Here is a 20,083-nt window from a genome sequence, read left to right on the forward strand (position 1 = left end):
TCTCATTAAGCGAGTGTGTTCCTCTCGCCCTGTCAATAATCTCCGCTCCCAGACTACTCCGTTCCTCCGGATTTCGATCCCCCTTTTTCTATCTGTCAATCAGCGCCGCCTTTGAACTGAAAAGCTCCCAGTCTAACTTCAACTCACTCAAATCCGAGCGGCACGAGCTCCTCCTGTATCTTCGGCTTCCCCCCCCTTGCTCTTTATATCTGACTTCTTGTTGTTGTTGGTGTGTTTTTTTTTTTTTTACCCCCCTTTTTTATTTATTATTTTTTTGCACATTGATCGGATCCTTGGGAACGAGAGAAAAAAGAAACCCAAACTCACGCGTGCAGAAGATCTCCCCCCCTTTTCCCCTCCCCTTCTCCCTCTTTCCCCTCCCCAGAAGAAAAAGACCCCAAAGCAGGAGGAAAAAAAAAAAAAAAAGTTCACCTTGGACTCGTCTTTTTCTTGCAACGTTTTTTTTTTTTTTTTTTTTTTTTTTGGGGGGGGGAGGGAAGCAAAACTTTTTCGGGGGTATTATTATTATCATTATTTTTTTTTTTTTTGGCTTTTCTTCCTCCCTTCATTTTTCTTCCAAAATTGCTGCTCGTGGGTGAAAAAAAAAATGCCGCAGCTGAACGGCGGTGGAGGAGATGACCTAGGCGCCAACGACGAACTGATTTCCTTCAAAGACGAGGGCGAGCAGGAGGAGAAGAGCTCCGAAAACTCCTCGGCGGAGAGGGATTTAGCTGATGTCAAATCGTCTCTAGTCAATGAATCAGAAACGAATCAAAACAGCTCCTCCGATTCCGAGGTAGGAGAAGCCCCTCGGGCTGGCGGGGTCCGGAGCCCGCTCCCCGGGCCGGGCGGCGCGGAGCCGGGAGGGCAGGCGGCGGGGCCGGGGGCGCCGCGGGGCCGGGCGGGCGGCGGGGGCGCGCCGGGCCGGGCCGGGCACCGCCGCGCAAACTTGTAACCCTGTTTTCTCTGCCCCCCCCACCCCCACCCCCACCCCCACCCCCGGACCCCCCACCCCTGCGCTCCTCTGTCTCCCCCTTCTCCCCCACCCCTCTGCGTGGCGTTTGCCCCTCGCCCTCCCCACCTCCACCCCTCCGGGAAGGCGGAAAGACGGCCTCCGCCTCGCTCCGAAAGTTTCCGAGATAAATCCCGGGAAAGTTTGGAAGAAGGTGAGTACGCCCCGCGCGCCCCGCAGCCGCCCCCGCAGCCGCCCCCCGCGCCCCCCGCCAGCCCCGCGCGCCCCGCCCGCCCCGCGCCAGCCCCGCGCGCCCCGCGCCCCGCTCGGCCCGGCCCGGCCCGGCCCGGCCCGGCCCGGCCCCGCGCAGGCCCTGCCGGGGCGCCCGGCGACTCCGGGCACTTTCTAAAAAGTTTCTCCTCGCTCTCTCCCGCCCGGCGCGGCCGCCGCCGTCCCCTCGCCGCCCCGCCATGTTAGCGGCCAAGAGGCAAGATGGAGGGCTCTTCAAGGGGCCCCCGTACCCCGGCTACCCCTTCATCATGATCCCCGACCTGACGAGCCCCTACCTCCCCAACGGATCGCTCTCGCCCACCGCCCGAACCGTAAGTGCCTCCGCGCGCGGCCCCCGCCCGGCCCCGCATGCGGCCCCTGCCCTGCCCGGCCCGGCCCGGCCCGGCCCTGCCCCTCCCCCTCCCCCTCCCCCGCCCCCCCGCCCTCGCTCCCTCCCCGCCCCCCGCCTCCTCCCCTCCCCGCTCCCCTCCCCCGCTCGCGGCCCAGGCGGCCCGAAACTCTCCAAACTTTTCTGCCTTTTGTGGACTGGATTTGTTTGCACTTCGCCATGTTCTTGCTTTCAGTTTGCTGCCTCGTGATGTTGGGGAGACCTTTCTTTCCAAGCAGGGCTTTGTTGGGTTGGTGGGAGGGCGGGCGGGGCCGGGGGGAGGAGAAGAGAAGACAACTTTTTTTTTTTTTTTTTTTTTTTGCGCTCTGAGTCCCCCTCCCCCTGCGGCGGTGGTGTTTGTTTCTTCACCCTGGGAAGAGGACTGTGTGGCTCTTTCTTTGCGCCCTCTCCCTCTCCCTCTCTCTCCCTCTCTCTTCCTTCCCTCTTCGGCGGCGTCTTGGGTTTTCCCCGGTTAACCCCTTGGCTGCCGCCGCCGGGGCCGGGGCCGGGGCCGGGGCCGGGCTGCGCCCTGCGCGCGGGCGGACCGCGGTGGCCCCGCAGGCGTTGGACGCGGAGCGGGGAGCGCGCGGAGCCCGGGGCCCTGCAGGAGCGCCTCGGCGCCCTCGGCTGCTGCTTTATCGAGCTTTCTAGGGGCGTTCGCTGGCTCGCAGCCCCCTCCCCTCCCCTCCCCCCAAGGTCACGCTCCCCAGGCCGGCGCCCCTGCACACTCGGGGGGCCCTGGGCTGCCTCTCTGCGCCGCAGCCCCGCGGGGTCGGGGGCGCCCTGGGCGCGGTGGCGGGCTCGGCGGCCCGGCGCGCTGGCTGCGGGCTCTCCCGGGCCGCGCCGAGCGGGGAGGCCCTGTGACCGGCCCCTCGGCGTGAGTGCAGCCGGGGAGGGCCTCCTCCGAGCCGCTTCGATGCATTTCTAGGGAATTTTGGTGCCTCGGGGTTTGGAGCCGGGTCTGCGTTCGCCAGCTTCCAAGAAGGCCCTCAGTGGGCCCTGGGGGCGCAGAGACTAGGGTTTGCCGGCCCCAGGGGTGTGCAGAGGGTCAGGGAGGCCCAGGGCGCCTCCCCTTCACGGGAGTGGGCTGCCGCTCGCGGGCCACCCAACTTTGGGGGCCCCCAGGGCGGCACCGGGTGCCTGGCTTCGCGGGTGCTTTCCCGCAGCTTGCGTTCCGCGCCCACCCCCGACGTTTGTTAATAGGGCGCATCCCCTTTCCCCGACCGGCCGCTGCCCCCTGCCCTCGCCCTGAACCCCTCCCTCAAACTGCCCCCCCCTCCCCTCCACCACCTCCCCTCCAGGCCCCCAATCCCACCCTTCTCTAAAAAGCCTGGATTGCCAATCTCTAGAAGCAACCCTCTGGACATTTGTGCCTCGTTTCCCGGGATTGTCATTTTGCACCTTTTCTGGTTTTGGTTTCCCCCCGCTCCCCCCCCCCCCCCCACACTCCTTATTTACACACACGACTTCTGTATTTTTCGGTAACTCGAGGTAGCAATTTGAAATCCTGTATCCAGTGTTCAGCAGCCGTGGATTCGGTGCTAATGGCCGAGCGAGGGCTTGCCGGTCGGGAGCCGATCCGATCTACAAGTGTTTTTAAGCATTAAAATATTAACTATCAGGTTTTACTTGTTTTTTGGGCCCTGGCAAAAAAGGGCAAGGGCATGCTAGACCGGTCATTTTTTATGGCTAGGAAAGAGAAATAATTATCCCCCCCCCCCCCCCCTTCCCTGTACCCAGGCTTCTGCAGGCTTGGGAAGCTGGTAGAGCGGTTCAGCCCGACCTCCTCCTGCAGGGCCCGCTCTCAGGCCGCAGGGGCCGGGCTGTGGGGTTGCAGCTGCAGGGAGAGGCTCTGTCCGGTTTCGTAGTAGAGCTCATCTTAAAACCCGAGCATTCGGCTCAGAATCAGAGGGTTTGTGTCCCAACCAACCCGACCAAGCCGCATTCCAAAGTAACCCTGAGAATTTCCTACTCTCCTCCCCTCCCCCTTCGATGGATTCCTCCCTGGTATTATTTAAAAAACCCACTTCGCCATCAGAAAGGCCATCTGAATGTTGAGCCTTGATGGCGGGCTTCTTGGCCTTCTTGAGTCTTTTGCAAACTCCGGGTCTGACCCGCTGGCAGTCTTGCCATACTGTCGCCTGAAACTTGAACACAGTTGTGCTGTGCTGTAATTAGGAAACAGGGAAATTGTTAAAGGCAAATAAATGATTTCCCGGTGCGAAAAGGAAGGCTCCCAACCCTCGGTCCCCTTTGTGGGCATTATAGGAATAGACCGCTCTAGTTATTTTAATTGTGGACGTAGCGGGTGGCCTTGTGCTGTGACATCAGATTGAGTAGGAGAGGACATTTCTGAACTCAGTAGGCAGTTTTGAGATTTGCATGTCAAACACCAACAGACATCTTTGTGTGTAACTGCCCCTTCCTCCTTCCTCTCTGTTACCTGGGTTAGGCTCTGTGCTCCAAAATTAAAGTTATTTATTTAGGCCAGTAAGCAGAGCGATAGAAATGGGGACGGGAGGCTGTTGCGTGTCACTCCTGACGTCTTCGATCAGAGGGCCGGCTTGCAATTCCAGATTTGATACAGCTGCCGAGGGCATCTATAGGCAAGATAGGGGTCTTTTCATGCTCATCTGAAATTCTCAGTGCTTCATAGAGTGTGTTTTTGAGGGCAAGGTGTAAAGACAAACTAGCTGTATGCTTTCTTCTTTACCCGACCCTCCTTGGTGGTGGTGTTTTTGCTACGGTTTCTGTTCCTTATTAGTGTACCTGTGAGCAGCTGCATCCTTTAAAAAAGCCAACTCTTTGGATCCCTGATTCCTGCTTTTCTATTTAAGAATGTAAAGAATTGAGGAGTATCGTTAAATCAGCTATGATGAATAATACATTATCTCAAGAATAATGCTTTAATTGCCGAAGACGCCGTAAAGCTCGATAGTAATAATTTTATTTTAAAACGACAAAGCTTTCTGCATAACATTAATTTAGTCTTTGATACAGTAATAGGAATGGCTTTTAAAAAGACAGATTCGAATACAAAACTACATTAGGGAGAGAGATCTAGTGAAGTTGATGGGAAGTGATAGAACAGCAAATATTAGAACTGTGGTAACATTTGTATACTAAAGATAAGAGTATTGTTACCATATTAAAGTTGATAGGAAAAAGTAGTTTCACGGTTCTTTCTCCCTCTTGCCAAAGGAGAAGTAGGAATAGGGTGGTCGGGATTCTTGTTAGGTTTGAGATTTCTTTTTAGGACTTGATTATTAGAGCTCTCACATCTCCCTTTTATCCCAAAGTTAGTTGCTTTTTAACTGAGCTGTTTGCTACTAGGTTGAACAAATAAATAAGCAGCATCTTGAATTCATTTTTGAACTTGGAATCCAGCATTTAAAAGAAACCGAGAGGGGCCTATTCATTGGGGTTTTATTTAGCCCGGCAAACAACTTCCCTTTCTGGCTTGTGAAAAATGGATGTTTTTTTCCTCACTCAAACAACATAATCCTTTCTAATACAAAAGATTTAGACCTTAGAGTGTGAAGGGTTAATGGTGGTCCTTCCCTGCTTGTCCCCCCACCCCCCACCTTTACCCCTGATTGTTTTGACAACACTTTTCAAAGTGTGACATTCCAAGCCCCTACATAACAATGTAATATTACTGTAATTACACAGGTCATTACATTTTAAATAGAGAACAATAAAATGCTTATCGCCCTGAAAAAGAACAGGTGTTCTTGCCCTTCTTTGGTATTTATGCTAATTGTTTTTCATCTCCTTCAGAAATATTTATGGCGAACATGTTTAGATTCCAATCTCAGTGCAACAGTATTAATTCTGTGCTAATCTTTATAGGTTGGGGTTTAATGTCTGCAGTATGGATTATGGGCTCAACATTCACCCCATAAGTCATATTTTAATGATTATAAATTTAATATGCCAGCGCTTTGCAGTTTGTTGAAATTAAAGCTTTCTGAACCCCCAGAAACAAGCTATTAGGCAGTGGGGGGGTGGGGGGCGGGCTGAAGTGCTTATCTGGAAGAAGTGTTTTTGGGAACTTTGGACTGCTTAAGGGAAGTAGCTTTTACTGATGCCCCCTATCTGATTGAGAAAAGATTTGGAGGCAGACGATCCCGGTTCTTGCCAGGAGTCTTCCACCTTGATTTTAGTTTTACTGATACGGATTTCATTTAGAGTCACTGCTGGAAGCTGGTCAGCTTTCTGTTTCTTAGCAAGCTGTGAAAAAGTTACAGGAAGGTTTCCGGGGGCTGGCAAATCAAGAATGCTGTTCTGTTCGCAGCGCAGGATAACTGCAGTTCTGCGCGCCATTAAAAAAATATTTGCTTTAGAAAACTAGCATTTTAATAGTTGCACCAGAGGCTGTGCTTTCAAAGATTACAGTAGAAGCCTTTGCAGGTTTTGAATGCCTCCACACATCCCACGAGGTGCTTGTGTGCATGCAAAAAGTGCCTAGATTTTCCTTGGTTGGGAAATCCGGGTGCAACTTCTCTTACACATGCACAGTGGGTAAAGGAGAAGGTATCTAAGAGGATTTTACATTTTGTCAGATGTTTCACAACAGGGGCCCCCGAATCACATTAAAAATGCACTGTAGAGAAAGGACAGCTGCAAATTTTTGTGTGGACGCGTGTTTCTGGACCATGACTAAAACTCCGAGGACCTCTTCCCCAGCTGTCTGGAAGTTATGTGGAAGTTGGTTTATTGGCAGTTAAGTATGAGACAACCTGGATTTAGCCGAAGCTCTCTCCTACACAGGAAGTAGATGACATTATATTGGGGGAAGGGACGGGGCTGCAGGCAAGGAGTGATTTATTCCTTTTCTTGTTTTGTTTTGTTTTTTAAACCTTGGAGCTGCCAAATAAATAAGCACTTTCCAAGGTGGTAGGTGTAAGCTTTTTACTTTTGGTAAGTGGCCTTAGATAATATCTGTAACCCACGTTTATAACTGTTCTAAGGTGACACATTTCAGAAGTTTTGAAAGGAGGGGCGAATCAATTCTTGGAGGCTTTTCTTTTTGAAGGGGTGTGTAATGTGGGCGTCTGAGTCTCTCCTGCGAGGGAATATTGGCACCCGTGTAAGTAAATCTTCAGCTCTGACTTATAATTGAGCACATTTGTGAAGGAAATGGTTAATTTTACAACCAAAGGCAAACTTGCACCTCGACAGGTCTGCTGAAAGAAATGTGCCCCAGTCCTTTGCTGGCAAGCGCCACCGGGTCATAAATCCACAGGCTTTATTTACAGCCCATAACACTTATGAATGTTAAGATATTTGACGCCACGTTGGCCTTATAATATTCAAGGTCCGCAGACATTGGCAGTAGCTCAAATTTCTCTCACTAATTATAAGCAGGGAGATGGGGGGGCAGGGTGGGGGGGAGCCCATCTCAGATGCTGCCCTCCCCCTTCCGTGACCCCCACCTCTACAATCTGAGCTTACTGAGACAGACACCCTCTCCTTTGGCAGCTGACTTGTACTTTTTCCTCTAGGCTATTGTTATACACATTTATAAAGAGCACTTTCAGGGATGGAAATTCAGTGGGGGCTCTGCACAAACGCCTTTTTCAAAAGCAAAGTTGCTCTAGCTGTTTGCATCTTTCTCCTTGTCTTCTGGTTTCTCCTTTTTCCTTTTTTTCCTTTCTCACTCTCTCTTTCATTCTTTTTTTTTTTTTTCTTCCCCTTGGACTGTGTTGCCTATATTGTGCATATTTCCCAGAACACTTAGAGAAACGTGATACGAGAGATGGCTCTTTAATTTATATGATGTTCCACTGAGCTGGAAGGGCAGATACGCACGTTGCATAGTACACTAGTTAATGTGAGGGTTTAAAAAAAAAAAAAAAAAGTTGGGTGGGTGAGGAGAGTTGATTAAAGGAATTTAATGGATAAGAAAAAAAAAGTTCCAGGTTTCATTGGGGATGAGAAAACCACTCATTTGGGAAAAGTGCTCTATTATCTGGGGGGAGGAAACAGAAAAGTAGCCAGGGAGGCAGCATAAATGCTTGTTTAAGAAAGTCTAGAAAAAAATATGAGAGGATGGGAAAAAAATTGCGCTCGGGGGAATGGCTTGGTTGAAATTGGGAATTGGAAGTTTCTTATGAGAAGTGAGAGTACCATGGTGGGGGGGGGGGGTGCTGTGAAAACCTATTGCTTTGCTCAGCATAGAGTAGCTCCAATCCATTCCTCACCTAAAATGCTCTATCTAGCAACAGATATGTTTCATATCAGTTGTTTGTATGAGGGTCTAGGGGTGGGGCATCTGTGGTTGAGACCCCGATGAGAGAGAGTGGGGGCCAATTATCCTGACGATTTTAATTTATTTTTTAAAAAGTGGGCTGTTCCAGTGTGTCTGTTACAAAGGGACCACATGGTAAAGGGGGAGTGGGTTTGTGAGGTGCATAGGTAAGTCTTGAAAGGGGGCTGATGGCTTTGTCATTTCTGGCCGGATTCTTCCCTCCACCCAGCCCAAATTTAAAGACTGAGGCTGAAAGGTTTTATTTTCTAATCAATGGAATGCAGAAACTTACTAGCCCTCAGGGACAGATATGAATCCCTTAACAGCTCATTACAAAGATGGGGCTGTGGGATCTATGAACGGGTTATCAGCCGTGGTGTTCTTCGGTTTTCCCAGGATAGGTTTTTCTTCCTTAGGCACATCTGATTTCGGGCTGGTCATTCAGCCTGTTATATTTTCTTCTTCTTCTTCTTCTTCTTCTTTTTTTTTTTTTTTGTCGTGAAGTAGCCCCAAACAGTTCTGTTTATGGGGGCAGGAAGGGCTATTATTAGTGGGATCAGCTCTGAAGGAGTTAAAATTGCTCACTAAAGTTTGGCATCATGAAAATAAATTTGAGGCCTGGTAGGCATTAGCAGGGCACAGCACATTTACAGAGCTTAATTAGTACGAACTGTAATTGTTCATGGTCTGCCAGAAGAAGTAATGTTCAGGAAAAGTGGAGTCCCTTCTCTTGCAGCCTTCAGTTTGAAACCGATAAATCACTTGCATATTTGTGTAGTGATTCAAATGGAGCTAGGACCTCTCCCATCCCAACATGTGGTAAATTGTAAAGTCAATGAATTGCAGATGTAGGCTACAGTGAGATTCTCCAAGAAAATGCAGAATGAATGGGAAAGAATGATGCTATAAATATTTACTGAGAAGATAACTAGGTCTCTGCGTGCTGGGCCAATTATGATGTACTAAATATATTAGCAAAATGCTTAAAAAATCGGGAGGATTTGTGTGGGTCTTCGGGTGGGTTGGTTTGTTTTGGAAAGTGAAATAAAAGGCACTATGTTACTGTCTTGTCAGTTTTATTAAGCCCAAATCACAATGGCATACCCAGGGAAGGACACATGAAACCCACATTAATGCAAATTAATTCGTTATGAGTTGCAGAGCTGTGACTGCTAAGTGGAGTAATGATAGGGCATCATTTTAAGAGTGTTAATGTAGCAACTTTTAATGAAAAATGCTGTGTTAGGAACATGTCTCAGCACCTTAGCCCACGTGTTTTTATACGCTAGAAATGTGTTTCGTACAAGAGCAGGAAACTTGATTCACTTCATCTCGTCCCCCCTCCCGCCCCTTCCCCCCAGTTTAAGAACTTTAATTATGTTTTGCTGTTTGAAGAAAATCTTCTCGTTTTTCTTCAGAAATCAGCCCAGAAATGCCTATCACTGTAACCAAGTTGAAGTTTTATTTTATTTTTGCACCAGATTGCAGTACCAAGTGGAAAAACAATGAATGTAACCCCCTACCCCCACCCCCCATAGACCTACATCTATAGCTTTCTTGAAGTGATTTCCACCCCCCCCCCCCCCCCTTTTCTTTCATGGAAGATTTTGGTCTCAGGCAATGTTGCAAGTCTTCTTTTCCCAAATGTGAGTAGGTGGATGTGTATGGAAGCTGTAAAAGTTAATGATCATTCTCTGACTCATAGCTGATGGTTTCAGGTTGAGGAAAAGAAAAGAAAAATTAATGAGGGTAAATAGACCTTGGATGGAACATCGAGACAGTAGGAGAGATTGTTCTTGTGTCTAGAGGCATGCGTTTTGTTGCAGCAGAATTTCTAAAGGAGAATGCCAGGAAGTGAAAAGGGGATGCCTTTGTTAAGTTGTTGTTTTAGGATGGTACAAGTGTTCGATGTCTAGATCTGGGGAGGACTGTTTAAGCCGGCATACCTACCAGTCAGTACTGGTTTTGCCTTCCCTGGGGAAGTCAGAGGCCCCCTTAGCACTTTTTTGAAAAGGCGGCAGTAACCCAAAGTTCTGATCAGAAGTTCATTTTCCATTAGATCTAAGAGGTTCACAGCATAGGACTAGAGATGCTGTCTCCGTCCTGAACAGTGACTGATGACCTAAGAAAAAGTCTTAGATGTACTAATGACAGCAAAATTCTGTCTTTTAAGCTAATGACATGGAAATTAAACTTCAGGTGGCTCATGGTAGTAGCTACATCGTAAAAGTAGACCCTAAATCCCCCAAACCAAAACCTTTTAAAAGGGGAATTAATCTGGATTCTTTTCTTTAAATAAAAAAGAAAGCCAGGTGATTCATAAAAACTGAACATAAAGCATATGCTCCACCTCTTCGCAATTTAGTGGAATGAAGAGGTATAAGGAATTGAACGTCATCGTACGTTCACGGAGTATTGGAAAAACCAACACAGGGTTTTTACTTATACCTTTGAGGATGAGATCTCTGTGGTTGAAAAAGTGGTTTTTCTTTCTCTCCTCTCTGGAAATCTCTGATGTCTTGTATCTGAAACATCAAATTAAGGGCCAGTGGTAGTGATTAGGAATAAAACAAGAGACATCTAGATATGGTAATAATATGGGAAGCAGCTCATTGTAAATTGTTGGTTTTTTAATTGCTGGGGAATTGTGCAAGCCCGTGTCAAGCACAGCCACATCTTCATGATTCTTCCTCTGGACAAGTGAGGGCCAGATCATCTGGGGGTGTTCGAATGGGTGGGTGGGCTTGGCCATTGTAAACAAGCACACGGGAAGGGAAGGTTTATTTTGTTGAAAGTTTTATTGGGAAGGAATTAAATGAAAAGTACCCTGGAGTTCTCATTTGGTGATGACCCAGGATGCTCCAGGGAGGCACCATGCTGAGGGCGCATTGCATGCCCATGGGGTTACAGCTACAGTCGCTGGCGAAGGAAGTGACAACGATGTAGAGTGTTGCAGGTGACCAGGAGCAGGGCCGTCCTAGGGGTGGAGGCATGTGGGAGCCTGACTCTGAAACTTAGATGAACCTTAGGTGGTCGCCTCATGCTGGGTCTCAGAACCTCCCCTCCTCTTCTGAAAAAGAAAAAGAAAAAGAAAAAGAAAAAGAAAAAAAACTGCCATCTCTTGTTCTTTCCTTCCTTAGAGATTTTTACAGAGAGAGAAATGAATTCTTGCTCCAGTCCAGAATGCCAAGTTTTTACTGGGTCCTTGTATTTTGTCTTTGTCTTAAAAAGCTAGACTATAACGAACAAGGCATCTTTGTGTTTTATTGGGAAGCAAAAAAGCAGTTGGAAGTGTATGTTTAAGAAAACAGTATTTGAGAAAAGAGGGGGTGGAAACCCAAAGGAGAAACGAGAAAATTGTAAGTCTTTGTCAGTGTAGCTGGGGGAAGTTTAACTCCGGATCTCTCCCAACACAGTGGTTGCTGGCTGGCAGTGAAGATCTGATTGGAGCTTGTTCAGTGTATATTTATGAGCTGGTCCAGGTTGTTCCATGTGGCTGGACACCTGAGGAGGAAAGTTACATTGCTTGGTAGTATTAGAATGGTGTGTGTGTGTGTGTGTGTGTGTGTGTTAACTTTGTCCAACTAGATCCTTAAGGACCTTGCAGCTGCATTTTTACTGTTTTAATTGCGGCATTCTCTCTGGGATTGTGTTGTCCTGGTGGTGATTGGACTCAAGGATTAAGAATGGAACCGGACAAGTGAAAATTGAGTTTGGATTAGCCACAGTTTCATTAATTTATTCATAAGACTGTGATTATATGAAATTTTGTTTCCACGACATATACATAGTTATCAGGTGTCCATTCAATTTTAATTGACAATCTAAGATTCCTGTGGTTACCCTGAGTACAGATTGCCTAGGGGCTCTGCAGGGTTTGTGGGAAGAAAAGCTTGGACAAGTTTCCATTAAGCTCTGAATCAGGCAGTTGGAAAAGAGGAGAATAAAACCCTGCTGAAAAGGGGGACAACTTGTTACTGTTGCCTCTCGACTTAGAAGGAGGAACACCGCCCCCCCCCACCCCCCAAGAGCTGCTCTCTAGCCAAGAATTCCAAACTTTCCTAGCACAAACATTGTTTTAAGACGATGTGGAATTGTCACAGAAATTAGTGCAATCACTGTTTAGTGACTGGCAGTTTTCACAGAGAGGACAGGGGGGCAAAGGGCGCAAATTCATCTTTCTTTTTCCAAGATTCACTTAGATGAACTGCTTCTGAGTGGGTGGGGGCTGTGAGGGGGTGGGCTTATCTTCACTTGCTCTGTGTACATCTTGTGTTGTTTTAGGGAGCGTGATTCAGTGATTCAATCACTCTGCTTTGACAGGTAAAAGAAAAATGTGTTTTTGGCCTCATTTGTGTTGTTCCCCTTTTAACCTTGATTAATAAGCTTTGGGGACAAGCTGACTTGTATATAGGCAGTATTTTGGTTGTTTATTTGGAACAGATAAAATGATCTCAGAGCCCATTGTATGCTAAAGTGGGGACTTTTAGCAATATAAATTTAGACCTTTTTTTAAAAAATTTGATTACTTCTGTTTTGTGTTTGTTTTCAGTTGGTTCAAAAGTTCTTATGAATTTCTTTCTTTCTTTTTTCTTTTCTTTTTGTCCCCCCCCCCACCCCCAAAACCCGTGTGGACTGAATGATTTTTCATGCAAGGACCAAGATACAAAATAATTGGATCTGAAGCCCCCTTGCAAGCTAGGTTACATTTTGTTCAGTAACAGAGAAGTGTTCTGGCAACAGCAGTAGGACAGGAACAGTAATAGCAGTGGTGTGGAATCGCAATGGATGCCTGTTGCCATGTGGGGAATGGGGAGTGATTTCCCAGGACCATCTAATTCCTTCTCATTCGTGTTCATATAGTGCAAATTGAAATGCATTTTCCCATATTGTTGAGATTCTTTAGTGATTGTTGTATCGTTTATAAAATAAATCAGATGGTGTTTGTTTTCCCCATCCATAGGATCCTAAGATTAACAAGTATTGTTTGGGAAAAAGAGAACTTGGTGAGGGATCTCAGTATTCCGTTGTATTTGGCAACACCCACCTCTTGGGTGGGGGATCCGTAGGGCTTCAGAGGGACAGGCCCAAGAGAGACCTCACTTTCTGTTGTGGAGAGTGTAGGGGAGCCAGGGGCCACTTTGGCAGTGGTTGGCTCCCTCTTTGGGGAAGTGTGGATTCCTAGAGTGCAGGCTGTAGAGATGTCCTGGGACTGATACCTTAGTCATTGCCAAAGAATGTATAAGGCTTTGGGTGGCCCCTGGCTTCTGCCTGGCACATTTATTTTTCCCCAAAATAGAATTGCGTTTAGGGGCAAGAGCCCAGTTGTTAGAATGGTGGGGAGCTTGTACCTGTTACAGTCTTGTGGCTTCTCAGAATCCTTTCTCACAACCTTTCCTCTTGCCTACGTGTCGCAATTCTGATGACTTTTTGCAGCACACAGTTAATTTTTCCGCAGCATCCTGCTCAGCACACTGGCTTCCTGTATGTTTTAATGGGCATCCGTCTTTCCTTTTCATGTCATTGATTCTCACTCCTGGCTCCCTCCCCCTCCCTTTTTGCTTATTGAATAGGTGCTTTTTTTTTTTTTTTTAAACTTTACCTTAGATTATTACGATCATCTTATCCATAGCAACAAATAAAAATACACAGGTCTTGATTGAATGCCAAGGCTGCAGTTCAATCTAGGAAGGTTTGTCTGCTATTCATAAACTGCTTAAGATGTTTTCTTGTAGTTTGTGACATAAGCAGAACGCTTTGATTTGGTTTCTTTCTACAGCTCCATTTTCAGTCCGGGAGCACACATTACTCTGCGTACAAAACGATTGAACACCAGATTGCAATTCAGGTAGGAAATGCAAGAGATCCTGAAGCTTGAATTGTCAATATGTAGGTCTCTTGTGTCTTTTATTCTCTGTCCCTTCCCCCAATCTAGATGATGATGATGATGGTGGTGGTGATGGGGGATGATGGGGATGATGGTGGTGATGGGGATGATGGTGGTGATGATGATGATGATGGTGGTGGTGATGATGATGGTGGTGGTGATGGGGATGATGGTGATGTTGGTGGTGATGATGCTGGTGGTGATGATGACGATGGTGGTGATGATGACGGTGATGGTGGTGATGGTGATGATGGTGCTTGTGGTGGCTGATTCACTGGGCTGAGGGTGGGAAACAAATAAATGAGCAGAAATGCTGCAAAAATGATTTAAAGATTTGGAGAGAAAGAGGAGCATGTGTTTTTTGTTAAGTTTCTTGATCAGGCGTGATGGGCACATATACCCTGGCTTGGCTCTTGTTTTTGGCTCAGGGAAGAATCTTCAGTTGGAAGTAAGATGAAGTGGCAAACTGAACTGGAAGAATTTAGCCGAGGGGAGGGAGAGGAGGCTGTGTGACAGCCAGAGAGTTGCTTCCGGTGGATCCAAATCATGTTAAGTGGTGCTAAGAATATCACTTTTGACCTGATTGTCCTGAAATGTTGATTTCTCTTGGACCTGTTGATATATGTCATTAAAAGTGCTGGAAGGGAGAGGTGACAGGTCCCAGCTTCTGATGAGTGTCCTGTTTCCTGCTCACGTAGTACTTCCATTCTCTTAAATCCAAAGGCTAAACAAATCATGGACTAATATAGACTCAGAACTGAACTGATGCCAGCAGCATGCAGGAGTGGAGGGAGAGCAGACTAATACGATTTTCGTCTGTCTGCCTTGCCTGGCTTTGCCAGGATGGATGTTACTCAGGGTATAACTAATGGTACCGAAACTTCTTGAGTGTTCTGGTTTAACCCTTTGAAGAGAGGCTTTTGAAACCTGTTGCTGTGATGTTGAGCTCTGGCTCTAGGTCTTCTCTCCTTGGAAGTTGATGTCAGTTGGTTGAATAATTCCTCTTGTTCCGTTGAATCCTATCTTGTAGTCATTCCTGGCAGATAGCTTGTGTGTGTGTGTGTGTGTGTGTGTGTGTGTGTGTGTGTGTGGTCTGACCAGACTCTAGCCACGTTGCATCTCGGTAGTTCTGCTGTTTCAAATCTGTACCTTCCTGGATAAGACTTTTAAGTAGCCCTGTGCCCCAGCTAAGCTGTGAATTCTTGCCCCATTGAAAAGTATGACTCAGCAGACATTTTTATTTGGTGGATCCCTCCTGTTTTTGTACTTATTTCAAGGCAACAGTAACTTCTTTTTAAAATATCTTGTTTACTTCTGCAGTGTGCTGCTGACCTCTGTGTCTTTTAGGTGAGGAAAGTGCTATCTTGATTTTTACCCTCTCAGACCCAGATATTTTCAAGCCTGATGTTCTTGAACTAGATGCTGCAGTTGTTCTTGCTGGCACACTTCCTGGCAGACCCTTCTTCCTTTTGATTAGTGGCATCGTGAGTCTTGCCCCACAGAAACTGGTTCAGACTCAGGGCTTGGATGGGGCATGAGCCCAAACCCCAAATCTTGATGAGTGGATGGATGCAACAGGCAAGTGTCCTCAGGCCTGCTATGTCTCGAGGAGTGCTGGAAAATCCTGTTGCCCGGGGTGTGGGAATTGTTGAGGTTGAATAGCATAGTGATCCCTATCTTGGTGTGGAAAGGCTGGCTGGGGCCATGTCACTGGGAGACCAGCCGAGACCAGAGCAGCTGTTGTGTCTTTACACCCGCTGCTGAAGCGTCCCTTGTTAGACCGAGCAGGTCGTCTTTCTCCGAAACCACCTGGCACCATGCAGGCCATGTGAAGCTCTTTCTCGGGAGGAAGATGGAGTGAATTACAGGCCTCATTGTTTGGAGGACTGAGACCATTACCATCCCTCCATGAACAGGTGGTATTGTTCTCTTCTGCCTCTGTTTGCTAAGGCTTGATGCCCATGTGGGCAAACAGAGAGACATTTTATTAGAGACCCAGCACCGGCATGTTCTCAGAGTTCATTCTCCCCCAATCTCTGCTAGACCAGAAGGAGGCCAAGCCAGATGGCATCTAGCTGTAATTTTAGTTTAATCATCAAAGGATAAATGGCAAAAACCAGAAGAAGCAAAGAGAGAGGAGGGGAAACCCCAGACACAATAAAATTATTCCCAATGCATGTGGCAGCCTGACTGCAATGTGGGGGATAGAGATGAGGATGGTGCTACTTTGGAGTAGAGTACAGCTGACATCCATTTGCGTCATTCTCCGCATAAGACTTACATGTGATGTGATTGTTGGGGCAGAATTTTCTTTCTCTGGAAACTTAAAACTGCTTAACCTGAATAAATACTGTATTTCAATATGAGCTGAGCTTGTTGCTCTCCTAAGCTATATCCTAAAATAACCTGAAGTAGTATGACACCTTGCATCAATCACATGAGATCCATACCCCCTTTCCCTTCCCATCTCCTGTAATCTCAGGTCTTGGCCAAGTTCACCATTTATATGAATGGCCTCCGAGCCATTCTGTAGCCACGTCCTATTCCTGTGGAAAGTTCGGACACAATATTAATTGCTGTTTTGGGATCTTCCTGGCTTTTGACAATCTCCTAAGTCCTCTCAGCTTCGAAAAGACAAGAGTAGCACAAATGGCCATATCCTCCCTAAGGGTTTAACACACGTATAACTGGAATGATAATTAACAGGCCTTAAAGAAAGCATAGTTATTTAGCTCTACTGACTTTTAAAAAGTATTATTGAAGTACAATGGAAGCATAGCACAGTACACAGATCTTTAGTGGAGAGGTGGATGAACTTTTACACATGTGAACATGTGTGAAACTATCATCGTGACCAATATATAGAGTGGAGTTGGAACACTTTTTCTGTAAAGAGCCAGATAATAAATATTTTGGGCTTTGCAGGCCATATAATGTCTATGGCAGCTACTCAACTTTGCCATTGTGGTACAAAAGCAGTTAAAAATTATACCTACAGGAATAGATGTGGCCTTGTCTTAATAAAACTTTATTTATAAAGTCAGGCAGTGGCTGGATTTGGCCCACCAACTATAGTTTGCTGGTCCCTGAGAGGGTATTACCAATCTCCCAGATGTCTCACTTGTTCCACTCCCTTCCCAGTCATCTACCCACCCCCCTCCAAATCTCACAATGGAATAGTTTTATCTTTTGCCATTGATTAGTTTTGCCTGTTTTTTTTTTTTTTTTTAAGCTTCATTGAAATGGGATTGTGCAGAATGGATTGTCTCATGTCTGGCCCCACTCAGCATTATGTCTGAGTTATATTCCTGCTATTGTGTATAGCAATAGTTTGCTCTTTTTATGGCCATTAGTATTCTACTAGGAGTATGACACAATGCACACATCCTTTCTGAGTTATTGGATTTTTGGATTGCCTCCAGTTTTCTGCTGTTATAAATAAGGTCCTAGTAACATTCTCACCCCCATCTTTTGGAGGAATCTGTGTGTCCGTTTCTGTTCTTCATATCTAAGAGTGGCCTTGGAGAGACATGGGGTAACATGTGTATTTAGCTTTGCATCGATCTTTTGAGAGAGCTTTGAATGCCGGATTTCAAGCGTCGTCACTGAAGTGCCCTGGCAGAGTGGTTGTAGGTATGTGAGTGATACACAGGAGGGGAGCAGTAAAATGAGCTAGGTGTGGTCAAAGGCCAGTTTGCCTTCACACAGCCATTTGGCTTTTGGCCTCCGTTCCTAGGAACTCTTCCCACTGTCTCCATTAACCTGGGAAGATTTTGCAGGCTGAATGCAGAGGTGACCCACACATTGCAGATGCCTTCCAGAGAATGTGGATGAATGTTTAGGCATCCCTGTTGCCTCCCTGAAGACAGCTCTTCCGAGACTCCTCCACTCATCATTATTCCAGCCCCAAGAGCAGTGTTGTAATCAAGGTCAAGACCCACAGAAGAGATTTCCCTTGGTTTTCAGAAGGGCTACTTCAGAACCAATTAAGCCTTTGTTTTAAGAGTATTTTGGCCAAAGGTTGATGTTTTAACACCAAGTCAGATGTGATTTAGGAAAAAATAACTCCACACACAGCAAAAACAAACTGTGTAGACCTTTCTTGGTTGTTTTTCTTTTAAGATGTGAAGTGGTCTGTGTGTGCGCGCGCCCGCATGTGTGTGTGCGCGCGTGCACATGCACCCGCTTATGTGCCTGTGCAAAGACAACTAGGAGAGTCTCCAGGAGAAATGGACCATTTTATTTGTTTACACAGCTGAGCGGTGGAGACTTTGCAGCCGGTGTTGCTTTGCCTCTTGTCCTCAGGCTTGCAAGTCCCATCTGAGCTTTACCAAAGCATATCCCTTCTGCTTGGTCTTAGAACTCACCTGCCATGACTTCATATGGCCCCAAGGACTGTTCTCTGGGGCCTGGGTGCTTTCTGGAGTCCAGGAGGGAAGGGTAGAGACTGTGGAGTGTCCTGGCCCCATACTGGCCCCTTATTCCTGGATGTGCACCTGATCTTTAGTCTTGTCCATGTCTTAGAATTGCTAAGATTCCAGAGGTACTGTGGGTTGCAGCCTGTCTCCTCGTCCAGGTAGACCCTTAGCATTTGAGGTAAAAATGGCTGGAGGTTAGTATCAGTGGATTTGGCCAGGATGTTTGCAAGGGCTAACCCAATTCTACCCAATTTGGTGGGGGTCTCTTGTGTTCTCTGCCTGGCCTCTTGCCACAGGTTCCGTGGCCTTTCAGTTCTCACGAGGATTCGCTTTCTCGGCTCAGGGGCAGCGTTACCTGAGGGGACTCCCAGAAACAACCATAGTTCTTAGTATGGTCACTTCCTCAATTTTCCCTCAGTGCCACTGACCCACCTAGCTGGGAGATTTCACATCCCTTTTCCACAAGGAGTGAAGTGTGCGTGCGCATATGTGTGGCTGGGAGAATGATAGTGTCACAGATGTCATTTCACCAGGGTAGTTTGACAGAGCTTCTGGATGCCAGTCAGTTCATTCAGAAGGTTCATTCACTTGCTCCAGCTGTAGCCTTTTGTTGGAGAATAAAATGGACAAAAACCCCTTGTTCTCATGGAGCTTAAAATCTAGGGATGTTTTATTTATTTATTTATCTATTTATTTTTTAAGATTTTATTTATTTATTCATGAGAGACAGAGAGAGGCAGAGACACAGGCAGAGGGAGAAGCAGGCTCCTCATAGGGAGCCTGATGTGGAACTCGATCCCAGAACCCCGGGATCAGGTCCTGAGCCAAAGACAGAGGCTCAACCGCTAAGCCACCCAAGATCCCTACGGATGTTTTAGTTTTTTATTCTTTTATTTTTTAATTTTTTTAAGATTTTATTTTTTCATGAGAAACAGAGAGAGAGAGAGGCAGAGACACAGGCAGAGGGAGAAGCAGGCTCCATGCAGGGAGCCTGATGTGGGACTCGATCCCGGCTCTCCAGGATCATGCCCTGGGCTGAAGGCAGGTACTAAACCGCTGAGCCACCCAAGGATCCCCGGCTACAGATTTTTTAAATACTGATTTGTAAGCACCCCGTTTTCCTTCGTCTGACTGAGTAGGCTTGGTTGCAGTCTGGGAATTGTATTGTTAATCAGAGTTCTAATTTTCAGCCTATTTAAGTTTGGGAATTGCTGCCGTAGAGTCTTTTGAAATCAATCAGTTGATCATTTATTGGCTGCTCAGTGCCAGCCTAAAATTGAGGGCTGGCCAAGTACTCAGTTGGGATAACTTTTTCTCATTTTGAGTGAGAATCTAGATTGCCTGTAGAATCCAATGAGCTTTTGAGACCTTTCCTCCATGGTTCTGTGAAGAGAGCCAGATATTTTTGCAAACCTCATGAAGAAGCGTTTCTTTGTTTATAAAAGAGTAGCTTGGACGAAAATGTGCCTGGTCTTAGGCACTAAGACTAACAACAGTTGATAATAATAGCAGCTTACACTTAGTGAATTCTCCCAATGCATTGGGTTTGGTGTTAAGTGCTGTGTATGAATTATTTATTGATTCTTCATAACAACACAGAGGGAAACCCAAAAAGATGTAGTTACTCTTATTAGCGTCATTATCTCCATTTTGTAAATGAGGAAGCAAATCCTCAGATACTGGAGATATTTTGCCCAAGATCAAGGAATTAGGATCCAAACCTGGCCTTCAGACTAGAGAGAGAGATTATATCGCACAGCTTTATACTAACTACTGTCTGCAAGAAATCATGCTTGAGGGTCCAGAGGTTTCCTCAGACCATGGCACCGACCCTCTCTCTGGGCTGTGTACAAATGAATCAGTGCTGGGAACTGCTCCAAAATACTGAATCCTTGATGATTCCCTTTCACTAGGG

At 46.7% G+C, this 20,083-nt stretch overlaps 1 protein-coding gene and 1 long non-coding RNA gene across 50 annotated transcripts in view; one reads left to right on the forward strand and one right to left on the reverse strand.

The window, feature by feature from the left end:
• Window positions 1-232: 232 nt before the first annotated feature.
• Window positions 233-1,624, reverse strand: LOC118352721 (uncharacterized). The gene is made up of 2 exons (XR_004810335.2): window positions 1,519-1,624; window positions 233-748 (listed from the first exon to the last, which is right to left on the reverse strand). It is a non-coding gene; the product is annotated as an uncharacterized LOC118352721 (long non-coding RNA).
• TCF7L2 (transcription factor 7 like 2) overlaps window positions 608-20,083 on the forward strand; it is a 281,057-nt gene continuing 261,581 nt past the window's right edge. For 30 of the 49 annotated variants that reach the window (XR_007406926.1, XR_007406927.1, XR_007406925.1 and 27 more), the window contains exons 1-4: window positions 608-796; window positions 1,100-1,166; window positions 1,430-1,554; window positions 13,643-13,711. Coding sequence is in view for 41 of the 49 variants with exons in the window: in XM_025467219.3 (XP_025323004.3) it covers window positions 608-796; window positions 1,100-1,166; window positions 1,430-1,554; window positions 13,643-13,711 (450 nt within the window). In the remaining 8 variants the exon portion in view is untranslated. The remainder of the gene's footprint in view (window positions 797-1,099; window positions 1,167-1,429; window positions 1,555-13,642; window positions 13,712-20,083) is intronic. The other 19 variants (XM_025467226.3, XM_049103622.1, XM_025467227.3 and 16 more) reach the window with 2 other exon arrangements.

Source organism: Canis lupus, chromosome 28, assembly GCF_003254725.2.
Source record: "Canis lupus dingo isolate Sandy chromosome 28, ASM325472v2, whole genome shotgun sequence".
Lineage (NCBI taxonomy): Eukaryota > Metazoa > Chordata > Mammalia > Carnivora > Canidae > Canis > Canis lupus.